At 40.8% G+C, this 22,110-nt stretch overlaps 2 protein-coding genes and 1 pseudogene across 2 annotated transcripts; all 3 read right to left on the bottom strand.

The window, feature by feature from the left end:
- Positions 1-3,125: 3,125 nt before the first annotated feature.
- LOC145943369 (uncharacterized) lies at positions 3,126-5,384 on the bottom strand. The gene is made up of 2 exons (XM_083050886.1): positions 4,882-5,384; positions 3,126-3,180 (listed from the first exon to the last, which is right to left on the bottom strand). Exons 1-2 carry the CDS (start codon positions 5,382-5,384, stop codon positions 3,126-3,128), a joined length of 558 nt encoding a protein of 185 aa, XP_082907012.1.
- A 3,103-nt stretch (positions 5,385-8,487) lies between these two features.
- LOC145943370 (uncharacterized) lies at positions 8,488-9,823 on the bottom strand. The gene is made up of 2 exons (XM_083050887.1): positions 8,946-9,823; positions 8,488-8,644 (listed from the first exon to the last, which is right to left on the bottom strand). Exons 1-2 carry the CDS (start codon positions 9,821-9,823, stop codon positions 8,488-8,490), a joined length of 1,035 nt encoding a protein of 344 aa, XP_082907013.1.
- Positions 9,824-19,843: 10,020 nt separating this feature from the next.
- Positions 19,844-21,684, bottom strand: LOC145943371 (uncharacterized; annotated as a pseudogene).
- Between the last annotated feature and the right edge of the window lie 426 nt (positions 21,685-22,110).

The raw sequence follows: 22,110 nt of genomic DNA on the forward strand, positions 1-22,110 counted from the left end.
ATTGTGACGTAACATCTCTTGCAACTGACGTGCAGCTTTTCCGTCGTTCACCATCTTTGCTACACCAGCCGCTCCACCGACCAGAGATCCGAGCGCGCCCAACATTGGTAGAATCGGTAATACACCCCCACGTTTCGCTACCGGAAGTATTCGTTTCTTCGCCATCTTTTTCTTCGTCTTCGTCTTTGTCGTCTTCAGGCCCATACCGAACTTCGTCTTGGCTTTAATCGCTGCCCAGACAGCTGTGGCGGTGGCTCTCTCACCGAGAGTCGAATCTCTCGCAACGATGCGAGTTTGCGCTTCCTTGGCGAGTATCCTATCTGCCGCGTGTCTCTCGATGAGATCGTTGCTTCGAGAGTACGCTATATCGTGTTCACGGCACGCCGCGTCCAATGGGTTGATACCTCGATCGCCTCTGGCTAATCGCTTTTGCAGTCGCGTGCCCGGATCGCAAAACTGATATCCGGGGATATGGAATTCGATCGGAAGTGCGTTTATCGCGAGATTTAATAGGCCTCTACCTATTTTCGTTGACATTCGCTGCAATCTTTTATCATCGGCGCTGGATCGTCAATGTGCGTTCGCTGCCACGGTCGATTGTAATGTTCGAAACAGCGGCGATAGGTTTAGACCTCCAAATCCGCCTTTATATGTTCCGGAAGCTTGTCCCACACGCAGTGGACGTAATTGCCATACATTCGCAATAAAACTGTTTTCGACACAAATTGTAGCTGTTCAACGCTCAAATTACTAATATCGTAAGGACTTGATAGCAGGACAAACATTTTTTCGTTACTGAGCAATTCGCGGTTCCGCGCAGCTATAAATAGCAGACGTTCGATCCAGTCAGGAGTGTGAAAATGAATTTCGTGCGACAACCTTTCGCGATACGCGTGACAAATTACGATGCCAGATTACGATCGATAGGGGACAACGCGGAGATGCGTAGACACGGTCCGATACTGCCGACTACTATACGCGCGATCGTTTGCGGCCCCTCGAATTGCGGTAAAACTAACGTGTTGATTAGTTTGATAGAAAGCCCGCACGGCGTCCGCTTTGAAAACGTGTACGTGTACTCAAAGTCGCTGCAACAGCCAAAATATCGGTATCTGGAGAATTTGTTGACGTCGATCGATGAAATCGGCTATTTTACATTCTCCAATAACAGTGACGTCATTTCACCGAGCGAAGCATGTCCAAACTCGATTTTCCTTTTCGATGACGTGGCGTGCGACAAACAAAATACGATAAGAGAATACTTTTCAATGGGACGCCACTCGAACCGTTCGAAGTCGAACGTTCGAGTCGAACGTCGACTGCTTCTATCTCTGTCAAACATACGCAAGAATACCGAAACATCTTATACGCGCAAACCTGCTAATCTTGTTTAAACAGGATGGTACCAACTTGAAACATGTGTACAACGATCACGTGAATACCGACATGTCATACGAGGATTTCAGTGAATTATGTCGTACTTGTTGGCAGCAAAAGTATGGATTTCTAGTGAAAGATAAGGATAGTTCGCTTACGAACGGCCGATACAAAAACGGATTTAACGTGTTCGCGATACAATACGTAACCGCAAAACAATTAGTCGTTGCCGATGTTCTGTCGAGAGAGGTAAAACACGAGCGTTCGACATTCTGTCAACATGGCTGAGAGCGATAATATTCGCGAGCGTGAAAAGATAGCGAAGGAGATTGCGAAAACGAGTGAATCAATCCGCAAGAAACATCGCGCTTTGAAAACCGGTAAGATCGATGACGATATCGCGGTCAAAACCCATTTTAGACCTATTATTGAGCCGCTACAAAAGATTGTCGACAACTCGATCGCGGTGAAAAACGAGCCGGAAAGTACCGCAAAGATTAAAATCTTACCCATCAAGCGGTACAAGGAGGAAGAATATGAGGAGGAAGAGGAGAAGGATGATGCGACACCGAAAAAGAGGAAACGGTCAAACCCGAATCGCTCATCGACACCGCGTACATCGGATGCTTTACTGGATGAACCGATGATAACCTCTACACCGTTCGAGACAACGAGAATCGTACAACCTATGATACCCGAAACACTCGCAAACGAAAATGTTTTCGAAACCTCGGGCAGCACGCTCGAAACATCGTTTGTTCGAAACACATTACAAACGCTGGAAGGTCAAGAAATGTTGCGAAAGCACTTGGGACCACTGGGACAAGAGTACATGAGCACTCTCCTCGGTGGCGACAAAAATAGGAAAATCGATCACGTGTACGGTGTCTATTTCGACAAGGATGAAATGCGTCTCGGTAACAAACGATTCGACATTGGCAAATATGATTCTATAATTATAGACAAAGTGAGGTACATTGGTACACCAGGATTATACGAGTTGATCTTCAAGAGAATTCCCGATGATGACATTTACACGGAGGATGATATGCATAAATACAAGAGCATATTATTGGCGACGAACGCGCATAAACGCAATTATGACACACAAGGCCAATTACGAAGCAACAGAGGATACAAGTACAAACATATAATCGCACCATTGATATCGATTGAAAAGAAAAAATCTGGAAAGGGAGTATTCATACCTCACGCGATGGCGCTAACCGACAATAAGATCGATTACATACACTGGGATGACCCCTACGAGCTAGTGGATCGGGTACGATTGCTGGACGCTTCGCGCCGAGCTGGCCACAACGCTCATGACAATGAGATCCTGTCGATCATCGAGGAACTTCGCGAAGCAGGCATTATTATAAATTGAATGGTGTCTCCACAAATCTAATGAGTCGATCGGCGTCACTCGTATCGGAAAAAAAAATGCCTATCAACAAATTTGGATTATTCGAACCAAGAAATGATGCAACCGGCACAAGCGGTTCTTGGGATAGATTGGTGAAAAGTTATGTGCACGAAAACGCTCTGTGTCGCGTCGTTACGGACTATGACGCAAGGTCGCGGAAGATTCGTCGTGTAGCGCAATCTGAGGCTGACACCGATGCCGTCAACAAACTGTATGTGGAATCCTGCGTTAAAAGATTGATGAATCAACAGAAAGAATCAGATGAGAAGCTGACTTCGTTCGAGAAGGATGTGCGGGCAATACAGATTGTGATATACGAACTTCAACGCGCGGCTAACGCTAACGCTAATTCAGAAACGGCTATCAACCTGTATGAGCAGCAGTGAACGGGTTAGGAGCGGCTATCGAACGGTTATCGAACATCTACGAAGGGTTATCGAACGGCTACGTACAATTATCGAACAGCTACGAAGGATTATCGAACTACTATCTAACTACAATGAGTGGTAGTGGTAGTTAACGGCCTAGCAACAGCGAACGAGGCTACAAACAACTCAAGCAGGGCTGCGAACGGGTCAGTAACGGCTGTGAACGGGTCAGGAAAGGCTACGAACGGGTTAGAAACGACTGTGAACAAGGCAGCGAACGAATCAAGAACGATTTTCGAATGGGTCAAGAACGGAAGTAAACAACGCAAGAACGGCTCAAGAACGGTTCAAGAACGGCTCAAGAATGGTTCAGGAAGGGCTGCGAACGGGTCAGGAACGGCTACGAACGGCTCAAGAACGGATCAAGAACGGCTATGAACGGGTCAGGAACGGCTCAAGAACGGCTATTGAAGAACGACAAACGAAAATGTATCATAAAACGAGCGACAAACGGCGATCGAGAAAAACCGACGAAGCTATGAAACAACATAGTTTGGAGAAACGGCAGTTGGTGAACGAACTGCACGCGCCGGCAAGGAAAAATTTTCCCCGAAGACACGTCATAGTGCGGGGATACGATGACCTGTGGCAAGCTGACATCGTCGAGATGCGTCCGTACTCTCGTTTCAACAGAGGTTACCACTACATACTCACCGTCATCGATGTGTTGAGCAAGTACGCGTGGGCCATTCCACTCAAGAGTAAAGGTGGAAGCGAGACGGCTGACGCTATCGCCGAGATAATTCGAGATAGCAAGAGATGCCCGAGAAACATGCAAACCGATATAGGGAAAGAATTTTATAACGCCGACGTGCAACGGCTTATACGGAAACATAACATCAATCACTATTCTACATATTCGGTATTGAAGGCATCGGTCGTCGAGCGATTCAATCGCACGCTGAAGAACGACATGTGGAAGATGTTTACGCTGAACGGAACTTACAAGTGGATCGACGCGTTGTCGGAACTCGTATCGGATTACAACGCGCGCAAGCATCGAACGATCGGCATGCGACCCGCCGACGTCACCCCCGCGATCGCTGATAAACTTTTAAAAACAGTATATAGTAACATAAAGATTGCCGCTCCGGCGAAATTTAAAGTAGGTGACCCGGTACGCGTTAGCCAGTACAAGAAACTTTTTGAGAAGTATTACACACCAAATTGGACAACCGAAGTGTTTAAAATTGTTAAAGTGCAGCGTACTAATCCCGTAACCTATCTACTCGAGGACTATCGCAAAACATCTATCGCTGGAGCGTTTTACGAGCACGAGTTGCATAGCGCGAATTATCCGGACGTATATCTCATGGAGAAAATACTGCGCAGGAGGGGTGACGTTTAGGGGAGAGGTTTACGTGAAATGGCTGGGATTTGACAATTCGCACAACTCTTGGATACATAAGGATAATATAATTTAATTCATACAAACTGTATTTATTAATTACTCAAAAATTAAAAAATATATAATGTGTACAACATATAAAAGTATTTGAAATATAAAAATATACATGAAATATGTGAAATACAAAATCTTTATTAATACATCCTCTCCGTTCCAATATATGAAATACATACACATATGTTACATAACATTATATCGCACATACATTATATTACATTATATTTTATAAGGATATCTGGTAATGTCCCCATGGTAATGTGTCGGTCGAATCAGGTATGATATACCGCTTGTCATCGTACGGACTTAGAGCAATTTTCGTCTCGCGAATGGTGTATACTTCATGCAATTTCGATCTTATACATGATTGACTACGTGTCATTTCAATCTCTTCATTCAAACACCGCGTATAATCGTCAAACGTTATCGTTCTCGCGACGACGTTACTCTTAACACCTTTTGCTTTTTTAGTGTCCTTCTTGCCATCCACTCGCAAAGCGTACATTTTTGCTCTAAGCCCTACAAATTCCGTCATTATCGCGCCGTTATTTTCGTCCTTCATAAGACCCGGTATCTTTTTATTCACGAGCGGTATACCATACGCATTGTCCACAGTGTAATCGCTTGTATCGAGTCTAGCGATATAACGTTTCATATTTTCATACACGTCTTCGCATTTAATATGGTATATTAGGCTGTCTGTGTCGGTGTACATTACCCGGCATCTGTCACGACACAGCGGTGACATGTATTCATGATGAAATTCATACAAACACGTTTTAGAGATGTCGAGTATACACATGCCAACATAGATTGGTTTGTTAAATTTGACTTCAAGTTTACGTAATTCTACGGCAATTAAATTTTCCGAAAAGATGCTTCTACTGTGAAAATTTGGTTTAGCAATCATCGCCTCTGCTCCGTATCGTCCGTCCCACTTTGTCAATAATTTTACATCCACATGATTTCGAACGTTTTCCATAGTTTTACCGAATACCGCGTTGTTCAATTTGTACAAATTTTTCTCAAAATCATTTTTCGCTTGTGTTCTAAATTTTGTATTTAGTTCAATGTAATCGCGGAGCCATGCGGATTGAGTGAATTGTAATACCCGATGTATTTTTGTAACGCGAAGGCCGTGACGCGTGCACTGCTGCAGGTTGCGATAATGTATGACGTAACGCTTTTTGTCATATAGCGTTGCGAAAAGCTTATCTTCCCGCTTGCCGGGCGGCTTGTCGCGCGTCGGGCAAAACGGTAGGTCAGCGTGCGTGTCGTGAAGATGTTGTGGATACTCTAAATCTACTTCGAGGATATAGCCTGTAGGTGAATCGAGCGCTATTGACGAGATGTCAAAGTTAGATACATCGTCGACCCATCGAAAATCGGCATATGGCAATGTTTGGCACATTGCCCATCCGTACAAATTATTTACATCTAAATACATTAAATATGATGATGGTTTCGATGGATCATATTACTGCAAGTACTTGTTATTAGCATGGGCGTATCTGTTAGAACATTGACTTCGACCGCCGCGTATACCCCGTTCAATAAACATAACCATGTCGATATCGGTAAGCAATTCGAATGTTATATTTGTGTGTTTTAACATGGCGTCCCACGTAAAACCGGGAAGAGTATAATAATACACAGAGTCCGTAACTCGCGATGCAAGTGTCGCGAAAGTTTTCAAATATATCTGCCAACAACAAGACATCAGTTTTTAAGTACAGATCGCTGTATTCACCCAAGGTTTGAATGGAGAATTGCTGCCACACGTTGACGGCGTGTGCGTAGTTGCTCTCGAATACAGTGTCATCGGTCAAGGAACTATAAAATGATTCGCGCGGTGGTAAACGCGTGTCCTGCAGCCTGTCCACGCAGTCAATGTACTCGTACGGAAAGATACCTTTTCGCGTTAATAACTCGAAATTGTGAGCGGATAATGCAGAAAAATTGGAACATAAAATTTTGATTTTATCTTTGTTTAAAAAAGATGCTAATTTGTCAAGACTAGCTCTGAGAAATTTGTATGAATCGATGAATCGTAATTTTACGCAAGTTTTACGATCTTTGTCCTCGGTACTATTGACAGTCTTTGTAAATGAAATATATTTTTCTTTCGTTATCGGAAATAATTCGATTTCCCCTTCGAACGCTGTAGCTATTTCTTTAATGATAAAATGTGCGTCATAGCGGGATAAATTGTGGATAACATAAGAGTCTTTGTAATTTATATTACAGTTTGAGTGCGCGGGACCTCTGTATCACCCGGTCAGATGACAATGATCGCGTACGCGTGTATCATCCGGCGCAAACGGTTTTTCGCAAATGTGACATTGCGTGGCGCTATGAAATTTTTCCCGTTCATCTTGCGTTAATTTTGTCATGTGGACATTATCAGACAAAATACCCTTTACGCGATGCGCTAAATTTTTAAGTTCTTCGGCGAACCACGCGACATAATCGACGCCGCGATAAAATCGGTAGGCGGATAATGTTTTATCGTACGAACATTGCACGTATAGCGCGCTTCGCTTGGGTGGATCGATAGGGATTAGGTATGAGAACGCAGAAGGAGAGAATAATCGTGACTCGGAAGTTGGATTTACATGTTTTTTTTATATTTACATATTTACATGTGTTTATATGTCAGTGTGTAATTGATTGGCGCGGGAATGTATTTACGCTGGCCCCCGCGTTTTTTTGTCTGCGTGGCCTGGTCCTTCACTTCTCTGATTGGAACATCCGCCGTCTGTGTCCCTAGCTCAGTGGTTGGCCGGACTGTGTCGGTTTGCGTCGCGACTGTCTTCAGCCGTGGAAAGCCCCAGGGTCGGAGCCGCCACTCCAGGTATTGCTCTGTAGAAGACGGTTTCTCCACAAGGGCCCTTGGGGTGAGAGGACGCTCTGGACTGCTGCCTGCCGATGACAATGTAATCGGCGACAGGGGATGCAGCTCCAGAGTGTCCGTACTATCGGGCACTGGAGTCGGCGTGCGGTGTTGTTCCCGGGATTTCGTCTGGTGAACATCCTTTCCGTCGCTCCTCGGACATTTGGTGCTGCTGCTGCGTCGTCGCTTGGCCCTGTCCTTTGGTCCTGTTGATGTCTTGGACCTGTGGCGCTTTACACCTGAGGAAGGCGAGGGAGCGCCGGAGTCTGGGCGCTTGGCGCCAGGCAAAGGCGTGAGTGCGCCGGCTTCAGGGCGCTTGGCGCCTGTAGAAGGCGAGGAAGCGCCGGAGTCTTGGCGCTTGGCGCCAGGCAAGGGCGATGGAACGCCGACGTTGAGGCGCTTAGCGCCGGTCGAGGGACTGTCCACCTTCCTCTTTCTGCAGAGGATATGCAGCGGCGTTGGCCGGGTATGGCGGCGTCCGATAATCTCCTCTGCCTTGAGAGGAGCGAGGCTTTCCTTCCCGGACATGATGGCTTCTTCTCTTCTTTTCGATGGAATACTGGCGACTAGGCGCCACTGCCAGAATAATTACTTTTCGTTGGCAGCGAGAGATCATTAGCTCCGCAGGGGGCCTTCTTATATGCTAATAGGGTTCACTTTTAATTGCAGAAAGCGAAAGTTGGCGTGCGACGCCTAGCGGAGGTGCCCGGTATTCGGCGCGCGGTATGTATGTAGCCGCCCGTGCGGCTTTGGCTCACGGGAGAGCTAACTTGGCGCGCGCCGCGTAGCGGCGGCGCTCGGTACTCGGCGCTGAGGCGCTAAATCGCGGGACGCACTACTGCGTCCGTGTGGCGTGTACTCCCACACACGTAGTACCCGACGCTAAATACCTCGTGATGTTGATCGTATGACACGTGTTCCGGTGTCTTCCTCAGTACACATTCCAAGTCGGCGTATACTACAAACGGAGTTTCTGCCGCTCCTTTCTGTTGTAGTTGTTGAAGCTGAGCCACTTATCCTTATCGCTTGGTAATCTGATGGCGCAGTCGTTTATCTCTCCGCAGTCTACCATGTGTGATTGCAACTTGTCCTCCGATCCGAAATAGTGCAAGCATCTATGAAAGAAAAAATTAAAATTTTATTTATGATTATTTTAATACATAATTTTATTGCAATAAATATACGTACCGATCGCAGATATATTTCTTGTGATCATGTTTGCTCAGTTGCGTGCTGACAAGCCGGGATAGATTTTTGATGCATGCGAAATGTCCAACGTTGTCGTCCTCCTCCACGTATAGCAAATTCACATGTTTTTCTCTTTTCTGATCGGCGAGTCGTATCGGAACAATTGATAGTTCCTTCTTCCTCTCGATGCAGTAGACGTTGATTGAGATATCGTTTATATGTTCAAACTTTTTTATTTGGTTCAGCGTCATCGGAAACTCAATGTTTTGTAAATTTAGCACTGTTGTGTAATGAGGATATGAAAATTCTCGTACCACATGTCTTTCAGCGGGGTACAGAGCGGCTACCACTGACCACGCGAAACACGCATTGTCTTTAGACTGCACGTTCACCACTGCTCTCTTCGTCACAATTTCTCGCGGTAAGTTTAGATAACACCCCGCGCGCATTGAATTATACTTGATTATATTTATAGTTAAGTTAATTATTTGTGATAACGCCCAACCACTATCGCGTTCTTGAAACTCTTCTAGCGATGCTAGCGTAGGTTCGATAACGCGGCGCTCGTACCACTCGTGTAAATCGGACGTGCGAAAGAGTTCATAGTTTTTTGTATTGACACTTTTGTTGGTGCGTTTATCACCGGACACAAACTCGCCATTAAACACGGTGTTCACTTTTACATTAATGTGTTTTTGCATCACTTTCTGCACGTGTTCGATCACAATGTCTTTGGCATCCTCGAGAAATTGACGAGGTTCTATGTAATTATTGTTTATTACCGCACCGGTCAAGATGCGGCTCTCGAACGCCGTATCAATTTCGCGCCAAACGAGTCTTTCTGCGTTATTGTCGCCACTATAATCACCACCACTGGATACAAACTGTCTCTGCAATCGAATTTTTGCACCCTCGAGTCGCGTGATTCTAGCCACCAAAGATTGTCTATATCCAATCGAGAGTCGCGGACACTTGTTACGGCTGTTTTCTTCTAGCTCTTCGATAAATTCCTCGCAGCGCAGCGCCCATGCAAAATATTCACCCAAGGTGGTGACTTGGCGGGACCGCTCCAACAGGTCGCGTTCAGTCTGCTCGATGTTTTCCATTATTTCTTTTATTCACTATTATACCACTAACACTTCTAATACAAGAAAGTAACCACTAAACTTTTTTCACCGCTGCATCTATACGCTTTCAAATCGTACTGTGATTTGACGCGCTCTCATCCTCCTTATATATTTCACCTAATTCTATCTCCTTTTCTAACATTTGGCGTATCTCAAAAGATAGTTTCCCGAGATATCGGTTTTATGGATAGAGAAGTAAGGATACAAGCTACCGAACGTTGACGCCGATACGTTGCATTCTTCCTTAAAAAATATTAAGAAAAATGTTTCGCTCTCGTTTACGACCGATTTTCCGCGAGGGTACAAAGCTGCTGAACGTCAACGCTTTTACATTTGCACCTATAAATAACGTTTGACATGTTCGTCGCAGCGTCGGCCCTAAAATCTTCATTCCTTTCCATAATATCCTAATGATTTTAAAGACATTTAATGGACATTTTGTCCATAAAATGAAAAAAAACATAGTTTTATGGATTCTAGAACGCTCCGTTGACAAGTTCGAGCAGCCGGACATCGGCGCTTCCGTAATAAAATTATACTAACGAGGGTACAAAATTGTCAATCATCGGCGCTTGTTCTATACCTTTTTTGGGAAAATGTCTAAGAACCCTCATAAAAAAGTCGTAAAGATACCATCTACAAATATTGCACTCAGAAAACTCCCCCTCCTCTGTCGAAACATCCCCTCCACCCGCGTGACGTCAGCTCCCGCACCATCGAGATACCCCCGCCCCGCGTGACGTCATACCCCTCGCCACGGAGAACCCCCCGCGCCCCGCACCCCTCTCAGAGGACCTGGATTAGAACCGGCATAGTATCTCTACTGAAATATATTTCTAAGTTATATTATTAATAGAAATGTTAACTTCTACTAAAGAAATGAGTTAAACTTTTACTAAAGAAAAGAATTTAATGTACCATTTTCGCTACATTCGTTTAATTCATCATAAAAAAGAGGCCTTTTTACATTTCTTTTTTGTAAATTGTTTTCTGGATAATTAAGCTTTTTTAGTTGTCCTTCCGAAGTGGAAATATAAATTACCTCTTTTTCCATTTTTCTGGCTATTTCATATGTTTCTGATAATAATGAATATATTTTATAATTAATGTAAATGTTTTAAATATCTATTTTGTAATTGTTTATATGTATAATTGTTTATAATTACGATATGGTCCCCTGATTCGTCGATAAATGCGTTTAATCCAATTAGTTTTTGGTGAAGATTTTTTTGCAATTTCCTTTGTAATTTTAACATCTTTAGGAGGCCTTAAAAATGTTTTCTCTTCGATATTTAGCCATATATCTGGTACTATTGAGCACCAATCGTCAAGAAAAATAATGTAATACATTGTCTAAAAAAATTTTATGAAAGTGTTATGCCCTTGTGAGACACAGGATAGTTATGGGATCGCTACCGAATTAGAACTAGGAAGCTCGGGAACGTCAGGGGGAATCTCATTCCCGTTTGTGGTTTCACAATAAATTTAATATAAATAGTCAGTTGTACAAAGTATATGAGCGTCTTGGGATGACGCAAATTAAAGTATGCTTACACAGTTGTTGCGTAGATCACTTGTTCACAATCGTGTCATGGTTTGTTATTAACGTACTTGCGCTTTACTACAGCTTGACTGGGACCTCGAGAGTTGTCTTAGGGTCCTTTTTATATCTAATAATTGGGTTACCAGTCGCAAGCGAAGGAGGTTAATGGAACGCTTTGCTTGCGATTTTGATAATTTCTTAATTAGCGCAGTGCTTACTCAGCGTTAGTCTCGTTTTTCTGATTTCGTATGCTTGTCGAAATTCTTATTGCCTCAGCGCTTTTGCAAGCATGCGTCTTACTTATTTTTGTGTCATATATACAAAAATAATAATAATTATATTATGTGATTTTAATAAGTATAGTTATAGCTTTTAGGGCTATAACATCCCTCCCCCGTTAGAAAAGAAAACGGAGGCACGTAGTTTTCTTAGTCCTATAGCGATATTTACAATGCTTTACAATTTACTTACTTCTAATATCGCGTGCTTAGATTACGTTTTAATATTGGTTTTGGTCTTGGTATTGTCGTAGATTTGTATACGGTTAGTTCCTTTGTTTTCCTGGTTTTTTTGTTATATAAATTATTATTGCTATTACTACGGTAAGGATTATTCCGTTGGTTGCCATTGGGTATAGAAAGTATTTTTTGGTGAAAAACCTTTGCTCATTGTTTTCCAAGTTATTATTTATCGTGTGTAATTTGGCTCTTAATTCTGTTAATTCAGTTTCGTGTTCTGTGACGTCTGTTAACGTTATATTGTTGTTAGTTTTGAGATCGCGTAATAGTGTTATGTTTAATTCTGGTAGGTACGTTTCCGTTTCCGTTTCGAAAACTGTGTTTCTTGTTTGTATCGTCATTTCTGTGGTTGTCAATTTGCATTTTCCTTGTAGTGTTATTCGTCCCGTATTTCTTATTGTTTCTCTGTAGTCATGTTGTCCGTCGCATTGTATAGTTACTTGCAGATCAGTGGTGGTTGAATATAACCAAGTGCCTGGCTGGTGTAATGCTATCCAGACTGCTTTTCTTTCAATAGTTCGCTTTATTTTACAATTGTTATGATACTGTTGTCGCTGTTCGTACATTTGTATTTCGCACGGGGCGTTCGCATTTATACGGTATATTGGATGTATTTTTAGACATATATAATCGTAGTTCCTTTTACAATTTTTTAACACGTTTTTTGTTATTAGTACGTATGTTAGTGTTTCCTTATTTAACGCGAGTAGTTCGTTTGTTATTTCTGTGCTTGACATTATCGCGTTATGGTCCGGAATAGGGAGCGCTACTACTCTTATGATATCGTACGTAGGCTTTGTTATTAGCGGAAAATGAAGGATGGTGAAAATTTTTGTTTTATCGCAATATGCGCTTACTGTCATGTATTTTTCTATTTGTAACCAATTCTCGGCATGTATTGAGAACGGGAAATATGAACCTTGCGGTATTTGGTGTACCGCTTCCTTTAAATGCGCGGTTATTATATCTACCGGCATTAATTTTAATTGTATCGTTTCTTTTTGTATGTGTGCCAGGTAATCTAGTACATTTTCTGCGTCGCGTATTAGTTCTGTAATGACAGCAATGGTTATCGCAAAATGTTCAGAAATGTCTTCGCGTTCGAAAAATGCCTGTACTTGTTTGCGTAATAGATTTTCGTTTCGTTGAACTATATTTTCTAGCGTTTCTATGTGTGCTATCGTTGCGTTTACTACCTTTAATTGGGTTTTTATTGCATGCTGCATTGTTTGTTGGTTGTCGTTTAGTAGCTCGAGTTGTTGATTGATATGTTCCTCATCTTCTGCGTCCATCGTTCCAAATAATGTTTTCGCTATTGTTCCTATTCCGTTTATTAATCCTCGACGTTTGTTAGTCGATGGTCTGTAGACAATTTGGATTTGTGTCATGAGGTTCTTCAGATATTTAGCTTCTTTATTTGTGATGGTCTCGAAGCTAGTGCATGCGTCCTTTTGATACTGAACGTGGAACTTCAGTGTGTCGCATTTCAGTTGGTGCTGTTGTACGTATTCTTCTATTTGTTCGTACCTTTGCATTAGTTCTTCTAAGTTTAATTTAATTACAAGTTTCCATGTTCCTTCGGTATAATGTAATTTTCCGATTTTTTCAAAATGTAGGCCTGGGTTGTGAATAAATTCGTGTATTTTATATGGGCGATCCTTGTCGTCGAGGGGCCTTGCGAGTACCTTGCTGTTCCAGCAAGTAAGCATCCTGTAATAATACAGTTCGTTTATGCTTCTATAAATTGTTTGAGTTTATTTGCGTGTATACGTATAGTCTTTCTTCCTTTTTTTATTGTATAATTTACGTCTGAATTCCTTTCGAGTATGACGTATGGTCCGGTCCATAATGATTCGAGTTTCTTTGATCGTCCTCGTCGTAACGTCTCGTCGTAGACCAGTACCTTGTCGCCTACTCTAAATTTTGTTATTTTTGTTTCTTTATCGTATTGTTGTTTGGCTTTAATTTTCTTATCCTTTAGATGTTCCCTTGCCTGTTGATTGGTAGCTCGTATTCTTTCTCGCATCTCTTGTGCGTAATCGTCGTAATTATATGTTAGCCTTGGGGGTTTCGTTAGTGCAGTCGGTAATTCTGCTTGTCGTCCATATATTAGTTCGAAGGGCGTGTATCCTGTTGCTGTGTGTGGTGTGGTGTTATAAGAAAAAATTGCGAACGGTATCCATTCATCCCAATCGGTTTGGTCTTCGTTAATGTAATGTCGTAAATATTCTGCCAGCGTGCGATGTGATCGTTCTGGTGCGCCGTTGCTTTCAGGGTGATATGCAGTTGTCTGTATTTTGTTTATTTTTAACAACTTGCATGTATTTTTGAATATTTCATTGAGGAAATTTGTTCCTTGATCCGTTAGGATTTTTTCTGGCGTCCCGTGTTTGAGAACGATTTTTGTAATAAATTCCTTGCTGACCGTGTTCGCTTCTTGGTTTGGGATTGGTACTGCTTCGCTATATTTTGTTAAACTATCTTGGAATGTTAGCAAATATTTGTTTCCCTTCATGGTTACTGTTAGTGGTCCGACTATCTAATGCACATTTCTCGAATGGTGCAGTGGGTGTATCTGTTATTATTAAAGGCATTTTAGTTTTTCGTGACAATTTGTTTTTTTGACACGATTCGCATTTAACTATATATTTCTCGACGTCTTTCGTTATTTCGTGCCAATCGTGTTTTAGGCGAATTCTTTTTAAAGTTCGCTCGACACCTTGATGTCCTCCTATGGGGGCGTCGTGATATTCATGTAATATTTGTTTCCTTTCTTCTTCCGTATAATTTTCAGTATTTTCAGTGCTTGTGTTGTTTACTTCTATTGCATGTATTTTTTGCTCCTTTTCCGATTCGCTTGTATCTCGGATTACATTACGGCTTAATGCATCAGCGTTTGCGTTCGCTCGACCCGCCTTGTGTATTATTTCGTAATCGTATTCTTCTAACTTGAGCCTCCATCGAATCAGTCTCGATCCGGGGTCGTTGACATTGAATAGCCATATTAATGGTTTATGATCGGTCACGATTTTAAATTTCGTGCCGTATATGTATGGTCTAAAATGTTTGGCGGCTCATATTATTGCGAGTAGCTCTTTTTCAGTTGTGTTATAATTTTTTTCTGCTCGTGACAAAATTCTGCTTGCGTAAGCAATGGGGCGATCATTACCTATTTTACCTTGCAATAGCACTGCTCCGATAGCGTAATTGGAAGCATCGGTAGTCACTATAAATTCTTGTGCGAAGTCGGGATATTGCAACACTGGCGCAGTCATCAGTTTTTCTTTTAATGTTTCAAAGGCATTTTGTTGATCTGTGGTCCACTCAAATTTTTCTGACTTTCTTGTCAGCTTTGTTAATGGCTTCGCGATTTTTGAGAAGTCCTCTATAAATTTTCGGTAATATCCGGCAAGGCCTATGAATGACTGTATGTCCTTTACTTTTTCGGGCCTTGGGAATTCTTTTATTGCCGTTAATTTTGAGGGATCTGGCGATATTCTATTTTCTGTTATTATGTGGCCTAGATATATAACTTCCTTTCGTAGGAACTCACATTTATTGGGTTGGAATTTTAAGTTATTCTTTCGGAGTCGTTGCAGTACTTCCTTGAGTCGTTTATTATGTTCTTCTAGGCTGGCTCCGTATATGACGATGTCATCTAAATAAACTAGGCATTTGAGCCCTTGCATTCCGCTGAGTATGGAGTTCATCAACCGCTGGAAAGTTGCTGGCGCATTTCTTAGTCCGAACGGCATTCGATTGAATTCGTAGTGTCCGTGGGGTGTTGAAAATGCTGTTTTATTTTTGTCTTTTTCGGCCATTGGAATTTGGTGATATCCTGAGGCCAAATCCAGCGTGGTAAAATATTTGGCGTTGCCTAACTGATCTAATATGTCAGTAATATTCGGAAGAGGATATGAATCGCCTATGGTTAGATCGTTCAGTCTTCGGAAGTCTATTACTACTCGAAGTTTAGGTTGTCCGGATGCGTCCATCTTCTTAGGCACAACTAGTAAGGGTGCATTCCACTGACTCATACTCGGCCTTATTATTTTGGCTTTTAGCATCTCGGTTATTTGTTGACTTACTTCGGTTTTATGTTTTTCGGGTAAGCGATATGGTCTTATATTTACGGGTGAAGTATTACAACGCGTATTTATTTCGTGTTCTATTGTGGTGGTGCACGTTAAGGGTTCCCCTTCTACATGAAATATGTCTTGGTATTCTTCACAGATATTTAAAAGTGCCCTGTGTTCTTCATCGTTTAGATTGGTCGGTTCGTAATAATTTGCAAACGCGGTTCTTCCGTGGTTCTTCTAGCTTGGTTAATTTGTCGCTAATTATTGCGTTTATCCCGGTTGTAGTGTCTCGTTCAATTTCTTCGATGGTCACTGTTGGTGTTTCTATTTCGACCTCCTCGTCTGTCGTGTTTATCATACTGATCGGACAAGTGAAGTCGATCGGTTCTACTAGCGCATTTCCGATGTATATACCGGGGGCGGTTTCTGCTGCTTGAACTATGCCTATTTTATTTATATTCGTCGCGGCTCTAATTATGGTTTCGCAGCGAGGTTTTAAAGTAATCTTGCTAGTGGAGTGTAGGTTTAAGATACCTTTCCCTAGCCTTAACTGTGCTTTCTCGAAATCGCAGACGGTGGAATATTTTTGTAGGAAGTCGAATCCTAAGATTCCGTCGTTTTCGATGGGCATATCGTCTTTTACCACGTAGAACGCGTGTTTTATTTTATGGTCACCTATCTTGATTGTAGCGTTTATCTTTCCTATGGTGTGTACCTTGTGTCCCGTTATTCCGGTGAGTGAAATATCGTCTTCATGGATTAAAGTATCATCTTTTAATTCCTTTAATTTTATTAATGAAGTGGTTGCTCCTGAGTCGCACATCATTTTTACCCTCCCTTGTTTTGCTTCGCGTATGGGTAGTGTTACTGTAGGTAATGGTTCGCCTTTTATGTGTGCGACGCGGTATTCTAGCGCCCTTTTTGGCGGGTTTTTCTTGTCTTTGCTTTCGTCTTCGCTGCCGCTATTAGAATCGGTGCTCTGTTTTCGTTGACGATGCGATTCGCGTGTATATTTGGAGTGTGATTTTAGGTCTTCGTTTTGTTTTTTATATCCGCTATTTTTAGGTCGTTCGTTTAACTTCCAACATTCGTTGCGATTGTGCCCGGATTTCTTGCAATAATTACAGTACTTAATGATCGCGTTTACTTGCGATTGTTTCTCAGGTTTTGGGAGCGCGAACTTGAAGCTACTGCGGCAGTCACGTCCGTAATGTCCGTTTTTTCCGCATTTGTGACATTGAATCCGCGACGTATGCGGGTGCTGCGAATACTTTGATTCGTGTGTTTGCTTATCCGCGGCCCTAGGGGACTCGAGGAGTTTTTCGTCTTCGCCGGCGCCGGTTATTGCCTCTTGTAGAGTTTAAATCGTTGCGCCCGTGCGAGGATTTTAAGGTCATGGCGTAACCCTATTTGGAAATTTATGAGTGCTTGTTCCTTTATGATTTGCTGTATTCCACATTTATTTTCCGGGATGTAGCCCTTTCCCTCAGTTATTGAGTCGTATAGTTTCATTGCTAATAGGTCGACGCGTTGACCGAATTCTTGTGTGCTTTCGTTCGGTTGTTGTTTTCGTGAATTGAACTCTAATTGTAGGCTCGTCGTGCTGCGTTTGGATTTATAGCATGACTCTAATTGTTTCTTTAATTCTTCGAATGTTTGAATATCGTGAGTTTCAAAGTCTTGCATGGCTTTTCCGTCTAGTTTTGTGAATAAGACCTCTTGAATTAAGGATTCTTCGTCCTCGGGGTTAATTTTTTTCATGGCGTAAGTACATGCATTTAAGAATTTTTTGAGTTTATGAGGCGTCCCATTGAATTCGGGAATCATGGCGCGTGCTTCCTTTAGGGCCAGATACCTTGAAGGGAGACTTCGTCGATTCCTAACGTCGTTTCCCGATCTTCCGTACGTATAGGTCGTGTCGAGGTCACGGTCTGTATCTCGCGCATTTTCTAATTGGTGTCGGTTCGACGTTTGTTGTGTCTCTCGGTTATTCGTGGGCTGGTCGCGTATCTGAGTGCGTAATCGGTCTATTTCGTTCCGCATTTCGCGTTGCCCTTGTATGAGTTCAACGAGTAAGTCATTTTTTGGGCTGAAAACTGGACATCCGGCGTCGGCATCATGCTCGGCGGCATTAATTATAGATCGTAGTCTATTGATTTCTCTATGTCTATGTCTTCAGTGGGGACCGCTCGTGGGCGTGAGTTTCGTCTCATTTCGTTTTCGTGGCACGCGCTTATAATACTACCGTCCGCGGATACCGGCGAATAATTTCTTCTTACTGAAATTCCGTTGCTAGATGCGTGGCTCGCGGGTCGGTCTTCCTCGTTTGTATTGTCGGCGTCAGGTGGTCGCACGTATTCTGCTGTCCGTTCGGTGTCGGGGTTTGGATAGTATGCGCCTAGATTCCAACGCGAATTACTACGAATATTCCGGTCTGTCGGTTCGACTACCGGTGCGGGGTCTACTATGCGGAGTTGAGTCGGGGAGCGGTCAGGCCTGCTCCAGAACCGAGGTCTGAACGTTACGCGTTTTCTGAGTCTTGCCGACATGAGGTTGTCTCGCTTAAATTTTTTGCTACGTTTGCGGGGTTACTTCCCCGTCTAGTATACAAGAATTTAGTTTCGCACTTACAGCAGTAGTACAGCTCGCATTTTCGATGTATTTCGTGTCAGCGGCTAGTGTGGTGGTCCCAGGTTCCGTGGATGCTGTGGCGGTCTGCAGCTTGGCGGTGCTGTCTCGTCAATTGTGGTCCCACGGTGTTGGTCGTCGTGTTTACGGCGATGGCTCTCGGCTTTTTCGTACGTTCACTGTTTTATCACTAACTGTGACAGTTCCCGTGATTGATTTTGTCAACTGGTTTTCGGAAGTATTTGTTACCCTTTGTCACAAGACGATCCTTCGGTATCCCACCGCTGCCACCAAATTATGTTATGCCCTTGTGAGGCACAGGATAGTTATGGGATCGCTACCGAATTAGAACTAGGAAGTTCGGGAACGTCAGGGGGAATCTCACTCCCGTTTGTGGTTTCACAATAAATTTAATATAAATAGTCAGTTGTACAAAGTATATGAGCGTCTTGGGATGACGCAAATTAAAGTATGCTTACACAGTTGTTGCGTAGATCACTTGTTCACAATCGTGTCGTGGTTTGTTATTAACGTACTTGCGCTTTACTATAGCTTGACTGGGACCTCGAGAGTTGTCTTAGGGTCCTTTTTATATCTAATAATTGGGTTACCAGTCGCAAGCGAAGGAGGTTAATGGAACGCTTTGCTTGCGATTTTGGTAATTTCTTAATTAGCGCAGTGCTTACTCAGCGTTAGTCTCGTTTTTCTGATTTCGTATGCTTGTCGAAATTCTTATTGCCTCAGCGCTTTTGCAAGCATGCGTCTTACTTATTTTTGTGTAATATATACAAAAATAATAATAATTATATTATGTGATTTTAATAAGTATAGTTATAGCTTTTAGGGCTATAACAAAAGTAATTGGATACTTTCCGATTCACACATGATGCACATGAAGTGACAAAAAATCTATAATAAGCGTGACATGAACTATAGATTTTCTATCACTTTATGTGCATCATGCGTGAATCGGAAAGTACCCATTATTATGTTTAAAATATGTTTTTCATCAAATTTAATAAAATCAATGGATCCAATTTCCAGAAGAAAATGGATCCTTGATTTTATTAAATTTGATGAAAAACATTTTATAATAATTATATAAATATAAAATATCACATAAATATTTATCATAAATATATGTAATATAAATATTTAATCTTTATACTTATCTTTATACTTTCTATTTATACATGTAATTATACAACAATTATACATGTAATTTAAATCTTTATACATGTAAAAGAGGCATTATGTAATTACAACCATTATAAAAGACTTGTAAACCTTTATTATCTATTTCTTCTGCAGATATTATCTCCATATCTAATGTTTCATTATTTGTTACATATATCTTTAGATCTTGGGAATTACAAGGATACATAGATATTGGTCGAAGATCAAGATATTTACTTCCTACGACAATTGGATTTTCATCTTTTAAACCAAGATATTTTATAGAAAAAACGGATCCATCTTTTAGATAACAACAATTATTAGGAGATTTAGTTGTTAGTGTAAAATTTTTGAATTTTATTTTTTTATATGATCTATATAACTGATTGTTTGTATTTTGACATTGTAAGGGAAACTGTCTCCTATCTGACTTTATAAGTAATGGCTCATCAATGGAACTTTTATAATTAGTTGTACATTTAATTATACGTTCATACATCCTGTTGTTTAATTGCGATAGCGGTTTTTCTGATTTACGCAACATTTTTTAAATATCTTTCATATAATTTTCAAAGGGAAATGCACTAAATGTATCGAGAGAACCATATGTATTAACATCTTGACAGAGATGAATTAGATTGTGAACATTATAAACCATATTATCTTCACCATATAATATTTTAAACGTTTTAACAAAATATATTAATAATTCATGTGCATATGTATTATTACGCAAGCAATCTTTTGTATGGCATAGAATACGTATAGCCGTGTGTAGAGCACAGAAATGTTTAAAGTAATCTTCTTTTAAATATTTGCGTAAAATTATGGGTCCCAAATATAGAAGAAACATTCTCAGTTCTGTTGCCTTCCATCGATCTAATTCATTTAAACCTCGCGGATGACGACTGAATTCTATCGGTATAAATTGTCGTAATGTTATTAAATCTACAGATAATGCCTTTATATATGCTGCACGTAATCGATATATATGGTTTCCTTTCATCCATAAATGTAGCATTTTTTTCATTACGCCTAAGCATATCAAATGCATGTAGTCCAGTAGAAAAGTATGAATCATATCTATAGATAAATCTTCAAAGGGCGAAACGGAAACATGATGATCTTCATTTGTGCGATTGCGAAAATCATTATTAGTTCTTAACGGCGCATTTTCATTTAAAAAAACTACTTTGTGATTATAATAATCACCTTCACAATAACATTTGCCGCAACCAAAATATGCATTATGCCCCTTTGTTCCAGTAATAAAAGATTTTGCAGGGGCATCACAAATAACTGCTCTGATTTGTACGTAATAATTTTTATCTTTAAAAAAAAACCTTCCTTTTGCAGAATGCGGTATTCATTACAGAAATCTTGTAAAAAATTATTTGCGTTCGTAGGTTTTTTATAACCGTGATAGGCGCCGATTAAAAAAGGTTCTGTTATCAGTTCTGTATTATAAATTTGACCAAGTATAGGCCATAATTGACTTTGTGAACTTTTTGAAAGAGGAAGGCCATCAATATTTATATTTATTTCAATAACTTGATTTGTAATTTTAAAATTTTCTAATTTTTCCCGTAATATTTTTTCTAAGCCGTAATGAAAATACTGTCCAACCCCACATTCGCGAAGAATTGTGTTTTTAGGTGTGCCTAAAATAGTTCTGGCATCACTCGGCAATTCATTGTGACCTTCATCTCGTAAAATATTTAATAAGGCCGTTAAGGATGTTTGCGTCACATTGTATTCAATAGCCCAAATATGCAATCGTTGTTGTAAAGTTTGTTTTTTTGTATTATTATCTATTGTACAAAATTCTTCTTCTATTTTTTTAAATTCAGTATTATGTTTTGTTTGATCTGCATTTGGTATATTTATTAGGCTCATTTTATGTAATTCTATTGTATTTGGATTGTCTATTGTATTTGAATTGTCTACTGTATTTGAATTGTCTACTGTATTTGAATTGTCTATTGTATTTTGTTTTGGAAGATATTTTGTATTATAAATATTATGCTTATTATTTTGTCGTGCAAGCAATAAACGTCGATTTTGTTGACTACGAGATAAATCTTTAAATTTCTTTGTCTTTGGCATTTTATAAATTTTTCAATTCCTTTACACACGCAAAAGTATTCTAAAAAAGAAATTGAAATATTTGATATTAATAATATATAATATTAATGCTAGATAATAATTTTCAGAAGTAAAATAAAAAAATTATCTATTTTTAAAAATATTTTCTATTACATCACAATAAAATAACTATTATAAAAATTAAGAATAAAAATGTATTTAAATGGACAATAAAAA

The sequence above is a fragment of the Prenolepis imparis genome, unplaced genomic scaffold, assembly GCF_030444845.1.
Source record: "Prenolepis imparis isolate NDT839.2.m4 unplaced genomic scaffold, iyPreImpa1.0 SCAF_12, whole genome shotgun sequence".
Classification (NCBI taxonomy): Eukaryota; Metazoa; Arthropoda; class Insecta; order Hymenoptera; family Formicidae; genus Prenolepis; species Prenolepis imparis.